The 14430-nt window shown below is 40.9% G+C and overlaps 1 protein-coding gene across 2 annotated transcripts in view; it reads right to left on the bottom strand.

The window, feature by feature from the left end:
• LOC143816023 (mannosyl-oligosaccharide 1,2-alpha-mannosidase IA-like) overlaps positions 1–14430 on the bottom strand; it is a 284363-nt gene that overhangs the window by 166254 nt on the left and 103679 nt on the right. For both annotated transcript variants that reach the window (XR_013223873.1, XM_077295925.1), the window contains exons 4-6: positions 10346–10461; positions 9793–9873; positions 5426–5520 (exon numbers count right to left, since the gene is read on the bottom strand). Coding sequence is in view for 1 of the 2 variants with exons in the window: in XM_077295925.1 (XP_077152040.1) it covers positions 5426–5520; positions 9793–9873; positions 10346–10461 (292 nt within the window). In the remaining variant the exon portion in view is untranslated. The remainder of the gene's footprint in view (positions 1–5425; positions 5521–9792; positions 9874–10345; positions 10462–14430) is intronic.

Genomic DNA, 14430 nt, shown 5'->3' with positions numbered 1-14430 from the left:
GAACAATGTAAACTGCACCACAAAGCAAATAAACAGGATGATCCAATATGAGAGTGAGGGGCAACTCAATACCAGAAGGGAAATGCACAAATGGACAAGGTAACAAAAACTCAGCTTGTGCACACCGCTGCTTAACTCCACACCACAGATAGCACAGCAACAGGACTCCAAACATCAGACTTGGCTGACACTGACACAGGGAGCTGCTCCTGCTAGGTTGGTCTCCAGAAAGGACCTGTATCACCAACAGTCAGCTGATGCATCAGGTGACCTTTTAAAGGATGTGGGAGTGGTCACCAGCAATAGCAGCTGACCCAGCAGCACTGCAGTAACACCAGATAGCCAGGGGAAAAAATGCATTTATCCCCCACTGGCCTGAAAGGAAAAAAGGTTTAATGTGAGTGGATCCAGAGCTGCCACAAATCCAAAAATGGATCATGACAGGTGACATCAACGCAACAACTATTACCCCACTTGCCACCGAGCAAGTGGGATGAGCCAGGCAAAGCGCCATCTGGTCCTTCAAGAGTCACTCTCATCTCATCAGTCATAAAACCTTTGAAAAATCTGTCTTGATATTTCTTGGCCCAGTTTTGACATTTCAACTTATGAGTCTTGTTCAGTGGTGATCAGTAGAGATGGGCAAACCCAAGGATGTTTGGGTCCAGCAGATTCAAATGATCAGTTACAAAAAGTTCAGGTTCAGGTACCAGAACAGTAGCCGGAGCCCAGACCTCATTTACTTGAATGTTGAATGGAGGGCCCCAACATCCAGTGTTTCCACGCTGTCACGTGCATGAGAGCGGGGCCAACACTGCTTCTGCTCGGTGGTAAAATCATTATCACCGGTCAGACAGTCGCGATTCCCACAATGTCATTTGACAGCATTAGCCCGCAGCTAGGATCTGAGGTAAAAAGTTCACCGAAGTCTCACAGTGAACTGCCATGAACTCTCTGAGGTCAGCGCTACACTGTGAGATTTTCACATAAATTGTAGAAGCCCAGTAGTCAAGATAAGTTTGACATTGACTGATGAACTTTACATAGGCAGAAACCTAGATGACAATGCTCACTTCATCAGCTTTGTTATCTCAGTCGGTACCCATACAGAGTGCTACTGGTCACAAACTCATCTTGATTGCTGCGCTCTACATGGGAACCTGAGGTACTGTAGATGTCACAGGAACACTGGCTGCTTTAATCTTTTAGTTCACCAGATGCAAAGTGGGTACTCACTATGCCCCTGCATCACTCTGAGAAGAAGAGGCAGTGAGAGCCTCTACTTCTACAACTACTACAACCTCTACTGTACCCGGAACCTTCAAGCTACATCACTGCTCTATAGTGGTGATTTGTGTTTATATTGAACTCTTAACCAGGATGAGATTTTCTGCACAAAAAATGCAGAGATTATAAGTGCAATGTTTAAGCCTCATGGGAACATGGTCTTACAAAGCAAGCTTAATTTCACGATCAGTGTAAAACAAGCAATGCAATGTGTTTATAAAGTCAGAAGTTTTGTTCACGCATAGATTTTTCTAAGAATCTATGACTTGGTTGGAGCGTTCTGTAATATAGAATTTGGGAATGTTTATTTTTTTAAATATTGTGGTGGAATATGCAAAATTTTTAAAAAACTTGAAACCGTTATATAAATTTAGTTAACACAAATGACCCTCAAGTAGAAGGTTCTACTTCTTATTCTGGAAGTCTTGTGGTAAAATATGTTTTTGAAGCTTTTCCTTAGAAGCTATCTTTGCATATTTTCGGTCCCAAGATTTCCTGTAACCATTTTCTCTAGACATCAGATAAATGAATATTGGTTCCTCTGTAATCACTACACAAGGCATGTATGGAAGGTTTCTGAACAGTACAATGAAGGGTAACTTATGAAAGGAGACTTCTCGATGTACATTCTTCCACACTGAGTTGGAGTTATGGCCTAAAATATTTCAGAACTGCTGGTCAAAAAGGGAGACAGGTGGCATTGTGGCTCTCTAGATCTTGGGCTGCCTCGAAAAGGAGGAAGATCATCCTGGGTGGTGGTGCAGAGGAGAAAGCTATAATAGAAACACGTCACAAAGTCTGTATTTTTGACCCACTCCTGGTTTTGGCTAACAAATACTGATGTGAAATACTGACCAAATACTGCTAGTGTGACCGTAGCCTATCACTACTTTGTGGCAGAGAAGGCTTGCCCTCACACTTTCCATTGGAAGTGTATATAAAAAGGACTTTCCAAGGTTTCACTGAAACACTGAAACATGAACATTTAGAAAGATGTTCTCAGTCTAAATTTAATTTGTTCCTTTGAGTTAGAAGATAATGCAGACATTTTGAGAGATACAGATGGGGGAAACACATTAAGTAGTTATTAGATCACTTACTGATTAAATGTTTCAATAATGTTTAAGCTGAAATTAACTTGTCAGGGAAAGGATACTAGCAGTGACAGTAAATTACACATTTGTGTATTGAGTCAGAAACAGGATCATTGTTTCTCATTCTTCAAGTGATTTAGGAACGATATCTGAATTCTAAGTTGTTTTCTTTATTTTTTTTAGCATGTGCTTTTGCATCTCCACTCTGGAAGTACCCTGACAATTTCTCAAAAAAACATGTTAAGATTTTTTTCTGATTGGAATTGACAATGTTTAGTTTCCCTCTCAGCTCCTGCAAGATTCCAAATGATGTTTAAAACATGTTTTTTTGTATTGTATTTATTTTTTTTTTTATAGAAAATTATCTTTATACTATAGCAGCTGATAAATATATTTTTCTGTTGGGTTCACTTATAACAGCATAGCTACATGCACTGACCCTGTATGAACTTACTATTTGACTCCGTTCTCAGGGAAAGAAAAAATGATCCTGTGCCTGTGTAAAAGGATGGAACTTAGAAGCTTTGGCACAAGCCTTTACAGAAGACGTGTTCTTAAACAATATTGTTTAATTGGTCCATGGAAGCAAAGAAACATCCAAAGTTATGTTATATCATCTACATTCCGCTGTTCTCCTCTTTAATTTTGATGTATGATGGCCACATAGGCTGAGGTCACCTGTGTTGGATGCCAGAACATCATACAGGCTCTGTTCTAACGTTGGGTTCAAAGTATAAAACCAGCATTCTACCAAACCTTATGAAAGGTGCAACTGAACAAAGCCAGTAAAAGGGTGTGCTGATAGTGAGCCAGTTGGACAAGAGGCTGAAAGATTTGCGTGGAGAGAGAGTTTGAGACCTAAACGAATTGTAATGTGCACTTCCACGTTATACTATGGGGCAGTGTTGTAGATCTGTGATTATTTTCTCATGTCCATTCAGCATAAGAAAACAATGGCAGCATTCTGCGAGTGGATGCAAGACTCGTCTCACATGCACCTATACAAGTCTACGGGTGCATATGAGACATCGGATGTCATCCGAGTGCAGTCCGATTACCGCAGACAAAGATATTGGAGAAGATGGAGAAATTAAGTTCTTCGTCTTCTCCACACCTGTGCTGTGATTCTCATGAGAGAGAATCAGATCACACTAAGGTGACACTCTGATCTAACTCTGACACAGTTTGAGCCTAGTGACAGCATACTCGGCCTGATTCTTTTGCATGAGAGAATCAAACCCTGTCTGTACGGCCTTAGAGCAGTGCTACTGAACTGGATGGACAAATGTCTTTTTTCGGCCGTGCTAACTATGTTACTATGTTACTATGTGTTCTCAGGATAAGTTATCAATATCAGATTATGGGGGTCCAGCATCTGGAATCCCCACAATCAGCTGTTGACATCTTCGGTAGCAGCAGGATGTAAACATTGTACAGAGCTGATCTGCAGATATGTAATTGACCAGGAAATATTGTACCGCGATGAGGCGTTTCCCTTTGTGCACTGTTAGCATCCTACGGCTGCTGGTGCTGGTAACAGATGATCAGGAGGGATGCCAGTTGTGACACACTGAGTATAGGTCATCAAAATCACACTAGAGGACAAGCCCTTTAAGCTTGTGCCCTCCTTGAAAGATTGTAACCACTATGCAATGTGTGTCTGTGTCTTCATCCTTGAGCTTGAAGCCATGCTTAGGGTCAAGGGGCTACACACAATCTCTGACTTGCCTCTCTATTGGTTGGTATCACACAGGTGCATAACTTGGACCCATAGATAGATAGTATAATTAGAGAACCAGAAACACCAGAAAAAGATAGTATAATTAGTAGTGATGAGCGAGCGATAAGGTGTTATCAGAGCATGCTCGTGTATTAATCGAGTATTTTTGGCATGCTCAAAAAAAAAATGCAGCAGCGGGGACTAGAGCATTTCTTTTTCGAGCACGTCGAAAATACTCAATTAAATCTTGAGTGCTCGGATAACACCTTATCCGAGCACGCTTGCTCATTAAATGGGCATAACCACAAACAAGATAAGAAACAGATGGCTTACTCTAATGTGGCTGATACTGCTGAAGGGGTTACTTTAAAGAGAAAAACATTGCAGTCATTATATTTGCCATATTATCACTAACATTGTCTTCTCCTACAGTTTTTGTATCCATTAGTACTGCTGTGCCCCTATTTAACCCTTTACGGGAACCAATTTACGGCAGCTAAATTAGTTACTAATATTCTTCTTTGCTATTAACCTAAGTGATGATTACTTTATGACCCTGACCTGTGTCTTTTCTCCTGAAATAGAAACTCTACAGTGGCTCTGACCTTATCGGTTTCTTATTTGTCTCTGCTGTAGATGTCACCTAGTGAGGCCCATTACTCATCTACAGCGAAGTCTGTTCCTTCAAGAGACTCTGCTCAATTCTGCCAGCACAAATCAATGATAACAAAAACCAAAGATGACAGCCCAATAAGAACAGTCTGAAGTTATCTTCAGGGTGTATTTGCCATCATGTGCAAGAAAGAAGACTGATCTCCTGAATGTCAGTAGTTGTCTTACCGCAATATACAATTAGTATTCTGAAACTAATTACTAGTGATGAGAGAATATACTCCTTACACGAGATTTCTCGAGCACGCTCGGGGGTCCTCCGAGTATTTTTTAGTGCTCGGAAACTTAGTTTTTCTTGCCGCAGCTGAATGATTTACATCTGTTAGCCAGCATAAGTACATGTGGGGATTCCCTAGCAACCAGGCAACCCCCACATGTACTTATGCTGGCTAACAGATGTAAATCATTCGCTGCGGCAAGAAAAACGAAATCTCCGAGCACTAAAAAATACTCGGAGGACCCCCGAGCGTGCTCGAGAAATCTCGAGTAACGAGTATATTCGCTCATCACTATTAATTACCAGATCTTGTCTGCAATATTTACTGATGTCTCCATTTTTAAGGTGCTTAGTGAATAATGCATCTGAGTGGTTAACACTGGACAATTTGCAAACAAGAAATATGCAAAAATAAATGCAGAAGATTTTCCTTACTTTCCCAGATTGATAATGCCGCGAGGGATTCCTGTAGGCGTGCTAAATGCTGGTAACAGTTTCTTCCCAAGATCAATTGCTTTTTCCCGAAAAACCTGGAATCATATGAAACAATTAATTTCTATTTAGGTATTGCTCATTTTTACTTCTTTTTCTCCTCTTAAAAAATGTATCTGCACAAAACAGTTAACCCCTTACGGACTGGCCTAAATTTGGGTTTCCGCACAAAGCCTTAAAGAGGTTGTCCACTACTTTAACAATGATGACCTATCCATAGGATACTGTAAGTCATCAATGTCTGATCAATCGGGGTCCGACAACCAGCGCCCCCGCCGATCAGCTGTTATTGCTGCTGGCTATTGGTCAGAAGCACTCACTTGCAGAGCTAGCAGTCTTAAATAGGAGGCAGATGTGTAGTACCAAGCCTCAGCCACTATCAGAAGACGGCCAGCTCCGCAATTGAAGGCTTTGGGCCGGCAGACACCAACAGCAGCTGATCGGTGGGGGTGTCGGACCCTGACCTATTAGACATTGATGATCTGCCCTAAGGATGTGTTATCAATGCTAAAGTAGTGGAAAACCTCTTTAATTTCTTTTTTTTTTGCAGGATAAGTTACAATTTTCATCTCCTGCATTTTAACGTACATATAATTTGTTATTTCATTTTGATAATTTTTGTGGGGAAAAGAATAGCAAAATTTTCGCAATTCTACCATCGTTTTTTATCTTTTGTTGTACATGTCATTATGATTGTGGAATCACCACATATCTATTTCACAATATTTCACAAAATATAATATGATTGTGATATATATATATATATATATATATATATATATATATATATATATATATATATATTGTGGTAGATCGGCTTGCTCGGATGTACACGGAGGTAGACATGGGAACTCTGCAGCTTTAATAACTTCCTTTGGTTTATTATGGACAGGATAAATCAAAGTGTAGTAAAACAAATATAGCCCTCTGGGCAAAACAGGAAAACAAAACAAAATGGTAGCTGAAAGGACAGTTCATCCAGCTCACCGCTAGCAGAAAACACATGCTACTTCTCTGGAGTGTTCCTCTCCAGACACTGAACACTGCTGCCTTTGGAGGCCAGCTACTTAAGCCCCAGACCACACCCTGGGATGGAGACAATCTCTATGGATGTCTACATAAAAGCCAGCCCATTATGCAAATAACTTAACCCCTTACAACACTTAGTGTGCTGGAGGAAAAACTATGGGTTTTATATCACTGACGCCATTAGGCTTAGTGAAAGATATCTCCCCTCCAGCACTTTACCTGTGATTTTGTCACATAAATAAATATACAAATAGATATATATTTATTTTATGATTTGTTTAGTTAAGGAAGATTGTTTTTTATTAAAATTTACTAAACTTAATTTCACTTCTTTTTCTGTTTAATTAGGGAATATCAGAAGCCATGATTGTTTTTTGTTTTGCTGGTATAATGATTTAGAATCCTATTATTCTATAGTATTATTGTCTCTCAGTGTTATACTGAGAAGAAAACTATTAGGACTCGTTCAGACATATGTGTTCTATCTCTGCTTTTCACGGATAAAATACAAACCCATTATAGTCTATGGAGCTGTTTACATGTTAATGTTTTTTTATTTTATGTCAACAACAAAAAAAATAATGGACACATATCCATTTTTGATTAAAAATTGCCCATACAAATCTGTGGGTCCTTGAAAATCGCAGAGAGCACATGGTTGGTATCAGTGTGCTGTCCGTGTGCTGTCCGTGATTAACATGGTTTTGTATTGCAGAATCTTTATTTTATTTATTTAAAATCACCGTTGAGATGTTGATGGTAAAAATTGACACCTTGATCAAACACTCGTGAAACTTGGTTCCAAAACACTGATGACACTCGGACTGGTTTGAATGAGGCCTTAGACTGTGTCTGGCATATTGCAGGGTATTATTTGACTGATGGAGCAAGTATCTATCAAGCTTCTTTTGACTGAGGAATTAAAGTAGCTGGAAAGATAGGATGAGCGATACCGTAATTGTGATCTCAGATTTTACAGCAGAATATTGTCTGTAAGTTGCTTCTAACATCTAATGCCGATGGCACGGGCAAAGCTCCCATGCCTATGCAATCAACTGGTTGTACTCTTATGTCCCAGTACAGTGAGGGCATTGCAGTTTGGGCACAACGGTATATTCAATTGAGTTATAGGGTTAAAGAGGAGCTGTCACAACAGTTTTCCCTTGACAAGTTTCCTAGAGCTATGTAGAAGTCTTCTAGATGATTTCATTTTATGAATTGCCCTATAGTTAGAATTGGAGTTCTGAGCCAAAGCAAATTACTCTGATGGATGTCTCATTGTTGGCCTTAGCAGTAGGAAAAATATTTGAGCTACGAGCTTCCTTATTGAACAATTATTACCGTAAAATGCAGTAGTCCCTGGCACTGCTGAGAGGACCCTTCTGCCCCACGATGACTATGGTGCAGCACCCACAGCTTGTCAGTCATTAAACGTGATTATGATACTAGAGGTATACATTTAAATCCCCATTTGTAGGTTTCTTTAAAACTTGAAAATACACTTCTAAAATTTTAGATTAGGCTCAGACAGTCACATAATATCAAGTGACATGAACAGTACAAAACGTGTACAATGAAATTTATGGAGTCGCAAATGATTCTGGAAAACCCAATTGTGGTGGGTTGCATCATGCTGCTTGTAGTAATGTCATTCAGAGCATTACTTGTGAAGTTACAGAGCAATCTCCAATGTCGCCTCACTGGGAACATACCTGGCAGCTACTGTTGGTTAGTTATATCCTTGTAAAAGATAAGTACCACCTTATAATTTTAATCACATTTTCTGACATCTAAAAATACCATTTATCAGCGATGCTGTGTAAAAATAGAGGATGCAATGTGCAGGTGGGATTGCAATAATGTTGATCAGACTGAATGAAAGGGAAGCTGGCTTACATTCAGATAACTGCTTCTAGCTGCCAGGGAGAGACGATGATAGCCAGTCCCGAGCACTAGATCATGGATTTGTTTTTTTGTGTGTTCATGGATAAAGCCAGAGAAGGGAATCATCAGCTGTAAAGAATGCAGAGGTAGCAGGCCTCAAAGACGTGTCTGCAACTTAAAGGATTATGCTCAACATTGAAAGTTATCGGAGGAAGGTGTTAACTTTCCAATCAGTAGGGGTCCATCAGTCATGGTTGGAATGGATCAGTGGCCTTGTGTGCACATCAATGCTGCATTCATTCTTTATGAAACTGACAGAAAAAACAGATTGATATACTCAACTATCTCCAGCAGCTCCATAGGCAATGACCAAAGCGGTGTCATGCATGTGTGGCCACCACTCTATTCCTACAAGAAATTTCACAGCCTTGTTATGGGGATTGTTGGGTATCCCTGTGGTCAGAAGAACTCAAATGATCGAAAATTATCACTTATCCCATGAAAAGCTGATAACTTTCAATGTTGGAGATAACCTTTTAAGCAGAAACTAAGGTATGGAATATGTAATGGAGATTTGAAGAGGTTCTTTGCCTAATTGCTAAAATTGTCAGAGGGTAATCGGAATGGTAAAAAAAAAATAAGAGAAGACGTATTTATCCTTGGACTCTATTGCGGCGCTAATCCAATGGCATCACTGTCAGCGGTAGAGCAGGCTGCGGAATCCAGGGGTGAGTATATCTTCTTTTATCATTTTACCACCTTGCCTCCCCTATGGGAATTTTTTTCTGTTGAGCTGAGAACCCTGTGAGTGTCACAATCACATCTTTATTGCAGCATTACTTTTTACTATTTTTATGTAAATATTTTTCTTTATTTGGGAATAGTATTCTTTAGCATTATGTTCTACATGATTGAGAACGTAATCTGCAGTTTGTGAGTCAGCTGAGGCGATACCCCTGAGATGTTTGATTAACATTTCACGATCCTACGTATGCGTTGCAATCAGCTGCGTTCGGAAAGTGGAAGGAAGTAACGAAAATAGCACTAAAACTGCAGAACATTGCTATTAATCAGCTGGGTTTCAAAGCAAATATAGAAAACAACACCATAAAAGAGCACGGGGAGAGACAATGAGGACATAGAAAAATATATTTGGATCAACTTTGTAAATTTAAATAGAAATCACAAATAATTTTTAATAGCATGTACCATATTGTTAGACATATTTATGCCGAAAGCAGTCAGAATCTACTATATTGTAAGACCTGTGTGAGTACATCCTCTGTACTATGCTACTGAATATGTCAGTGCTATATGTACATTCAAGTAATTCTGATGGTCTGAAGGATTTGTCAATCTGCTTTACGGAAATATATGTTAAACGGCATTTCTCTCACCTCTTTTCCTGACAGGTAATAAGCAGAGAGTAACCCTCCTACGTAACGGATATTAACTTCAAACAATGAAGCCTCTCCATTCTAATGGGAAAAAAAAAGAAATACAATGCAATATGAAGGCCAGATGCGTTTACGCTTTATGCAGCTAGAAATCCGTCATACATCACGATTTATCATTCTCAAAGTATTGTATTATCATAAAAGTTGATCAGAGTAATTGCATCCAGAGGGAGACACTTCTTCAGTTTTTAGACTAGTCAACAGCACAATTCATTAAAGCATGTAAAAGATGTCTGAGGAAGTTAGAAATTACATTTCAGGAAAGCTCCTCGCACATTACATGTTATATCAATTAGGAAATGTGCTTGAATTTTGCTGCGCTGCCGTTTTCAAGAATAGACAAGGGAAGGGCATGACTTAAGTTTCATTGAATGCCGATCCAAAGATGTGGGAACCTGCACAATATTTACGATGTACAATTTCTGTTGTCAATGTATACTGTGGCCAATAATGTGTTAATTTGTATTGGGCTTCTGATGAGAATTATTCTTACCACATTCAGATCTAGGCTATTCTCTACCCACTTTGCTGCATCTTCAAACTCTTCCTCCAAATCCATTATGTAAAGAGTGTCCAGAGCATCCACTATTGTGGCTCCTTTTAATCCCCCTGTTTGAAGGAAAGAGATAACTGTAGTGTAATCCCATTCGTTTATGAAGATTATGTTTACCAGTCCAAACTTAGCAAAGTATTCAAGTCCATTATCGGCATCATGGCGCTTGCGAGTAATATAAGACAAGGGCTTCCACACTTGGAAAGACGTAGAGGTCACCAAATCTATTCAGGCACAAGTCTTTTTAAGAAAATGTTTTACAAGGATCCAATTAGAATCTCGGTATAAAAACAGCTTTAATGGTGTAAAAAGAAAAAGATCACAAATGCTGTTAAGGCCAGGTTCACACAGTGCATATTAGTGTAGCATTTGTGACCAGTGGCGTAAGTACAAAGTTATGGGCCCCGGTGCGAACTTTCAAATGGGGCCCCCCCACCCCCACGCCAAAATATTTTCCTCCCAAATTCATATTTTCCCTATTCATTTTGCACACTATAGCTTTATTGCAATGTTGTATAATGTGACCTCATACAGACACTTGCCCCATTATAGTGCTGCACAAACGTTATGGCCCCCATATAGTGCTGCACAAACGTTATGGCCCCCATATAGTGCTGCACAAACGTTATGGCCCCCATATAGTGCTGCACAAACATTATGGCCCCCATATAGTGCTGCACAAACATTATGGCCCCCATATAGTGCTGCACAAACATTATGGCCCCCATATAGTGCTGCACAAACATTATGGCCCCCATATAGTGCTGCACAAACATTATGGCCCCCATATAGTGCTGCACAAATGTTATGGCCCCCACAAAGTGCTGCACAAACGTTATGGCCCCCATATAATGCTGCACAAACATTATGGCCCCTGTTGTGAATTAGACTTTTTGGCTCCCTCTTGTGGTTACTAGTGATATGACTCTGGGATTGTCTTTCCTCAGTTTGGCACCCACCTGGGTCGTTAGTCCAGGGGTGTTGCTATATAAGCTTCCTGGATCCTTAGTCCAGTGCCTGGCATCGTTGTAATCAGATCCTTTCTGTTTGCTCCTGTCTGCTGGTCGTGGTTCGTGCAAAATTAAGCTAAGTCCTGCTTCTTTGTTTTTTGGTTATTTGCTTGCTCTCATTTTTGTCCAGCTTGTACTAAATGTGATTCCTGACCTTGCTGGAAGCTCTAGGGGGCTGGTGTTCTCCCCCCGGGCCGTTAGACGGTTCGGGGGTTCTTGAATATCCAGCGTGGATATTTTGATAGGGTTTTTGCTGACCATATAAGTCATCCTACTATATTCTGCTATTAGCTAGTGGGCCTCTCTTTGCTAATACCTAGCTCATTCTTACGTTTGTCTTTTCCTCTTACCTCACCGTTATTATTTGTTGGGGGCTTGTATCCAACTTTTGGGGTCTTTTCTCTGGAGGCAAGAAAGGTCTTTCTTTTCCCTTCTAGGGTTAGTTAGTTCTCCGGCTGGCGCGAGACGTCTAGAACCAACGTAGGCACGTTCCCCGGCTGCTGCTATTTGTGGTGCTAGGATTAGCTATACGGTCAGCCCAGTTACCACTGCCCTATGAGCTGGTTTTTTGTGTTTGCAGACTTAGTAATTATTTCTGAGACCCTCTGCCATTGGGGTCATAACAGTATGCCAGGCCAACATTGAATGTTTAATGTATTGCAGAAGTGGGATAATAAGAAAGGAAATTCTGAGTTTTTTTTTTTTTTTTCCTCTCTTCCTCCCCTTTACCTCTGAGTGGCTTGTGCTTGCTGCAGACATGAATGTCCAGACCTTGATTACAAGTGTAGACCAGCTTGCTGCTCGTGTGCAGGGCATACAAGATTTTGTTACCAGTAGTCCTATGTCTGAACCTAAAATACCTATTCCTGAACTGTTTTCTGGAGACCGATTTAAGTTTAGGAATTTCAGGAATAATTGTAAATTGTTTCTATCTCTGAGACCCCGTTCATCTGGAGATTCAGCTCAGCAAGTTAAAATTGTTATCTCTTTTTTACGGGGCGACCCTCAGGATTGGGCTTTCTCGCTAGCGCCAGGAGATCCGGCATTGGCAAATATTGATGCGTTTTTTTCTGGCGCTCGGATTGCTTTACGAGGAACCCAATCTTGAAGTTCAGGCAGAAAAAGCCTTGCTGGCTATTTCTCAGGGCCAGGATGAAGCTGAAGTGTATTGCCAAAAATTTCGGAAATGGTCCGTGCTTACTCAGTGGAATGAGTGTGCTCTGGCCGCAAATTTCAGAAATGGCCTTTCTGAAGCCATTAAGAATGTGATGGTGGGTTTCCCCATTCCTACAAGTCTGAACGATTCCATGGCGCTGGCTATTCAAATTGACCGGCGTGTGCGGGAGCGCAAAACTGCTAATCCTCTGGTGGTGTTGTCTGAACAAACACCTGATTTAATGCAATGTAATAGAATTCAGACTAGAAATGAGCGGAAAAATCATAGACGTCAGAATGGGTTGTGTTTTTACTGTGGTGATTCTACACATGTTATATCAGCATGCTCTAAACGCCTAACAAGGGTTGTTAGTCCTGTCGCCATTGATAATTTGCAACCTAAATTTATTTTGTCTGTGACTTTAATTTGCTCATTGTCTTCTTACCCTGTTATGGCGTTTGTGGATTCAGGCGCTGCCCTGAGTCTTATGGATCTGTCATTTGCCAAGCGTTGTGGTTTTGTTCTTGAACCGTTGGTAAATCCTATTCCTCTTAGAGGTATTGATGCTACGCCATTGGCGGAAAATAAACCGCAGTTTTGGACGCAGGTAACCATGTGCATGACTCCTGAACATCGGGAGGTGATTCGTTTTCTTGTTCTGCATAAAATGCATGATTTGGTCGTTTTGGGTCTGCCATGGTTACAGACCCACAATCCAGTCTTGGATTGGAAGGCAATGTCTGTGTCAAGTTGGGGCTGTCAGGGAATTCATGCTGATTCTCTGCCGGTGTCTATTGCTTCCTCTACTCCTTCGGAAGTTCCTGAGTATTTGTCTGATTATCAGGATGTATTCAGCGAGTCCAGGTCCAGTGCTCTGCCTCCTCATAGGGACTGTGACTGCGCCATAGATTTGATTCCAGGTAGTAAGTTTCCTAAGGGAAGACTATTTAATCTGTCTGTACCTGAGCATGCCGCAATGCGTTCGTATATCAAGGAGTCTCTGGAGAAGGGGCATATCCGTCCATCCTCTTCCCCTCTTGGTGCGGGATTCTTTTTTGTGGCCAAGAAGGACGGATCTTTGAGACCTTGTATTGACTATCGGCTTCTGAATAAAATCACTGTTAAATTTCAGTATCCTTTGCCTCTGTTGTCGGACTTGTTCGCCCGGATTAAAGGTGCCAAGTGGTTCACCAAGATAGATCTTCGTGGTGCGTACAACCTTGTGCGCATTAAGCAAGGAGATGAATGGAAGACTGCATTTAATACGCCCGAAGGTCATTTTGAGTACTTGGTGATGCCTTTTGGGCTCTCTAATGCTCCCTCAGTGTTTCAGTCCTTTATGCATGATATTTTCCGGAAGTATCTGGATAAATTTATGATTGTTTATCTGGATGATATTCTGGTTTTCTCTGAAGATTGGGACTCACATGTGGAGCAGGTCAGGATGGTGTTTCAGGTTTTGCGTGAGAATGCTTTGTTTGTTAAGGGCTCAAAGTGTCTCTTTGGAGTACAGAAAGTTCCCTTTTTGGGGTTTATTTTTTCCCCTTCTGCTGTGGAGATGGACCCAGTCAAGGTCCGAGCTATTCATGATTGGACTCAACCCACGTCAGTTAAGAGTCTTCAGAAGTTCTTGGGTTTTGCTAACTTCTACCGTCGTTTTATCGCTAATTTTTCTAGCGTTGTTAAACCTTTGACGGATATGACCAAGAAAGGTTCTGATGTTGCTAACTGGGATCCTGCAGCCGTGGAGGCGTTCCAAGAGTTGAAGCGCCGGTTTACTTCGGCGCCTGTTTTGTGCCAGCCTGATGTCTCACTTCCCTTTCAGGTCGAAGTGGACGCTTCTGAGATTGGGGCAGGGG

Source organism: Ranitomeya variabilis, chromosome 3, assembly GCF_051348905.1.
Source record: "Ranitomeya variabilis isolate aRanVar5 chromosome 3, aRanVar5.hap1, whole genome shotgun sequence".
Taxonomy (NCBI): domain Eukaryota; kingdom Metazoa; phylum Chordata; class Amphibia; order Anura; family Dendrobatidae; genus Ranitomeya; species Ranitomeya variabilis.
This window is presented reverse-complemented; position numbering and strand designations above follow the sequence as displayed.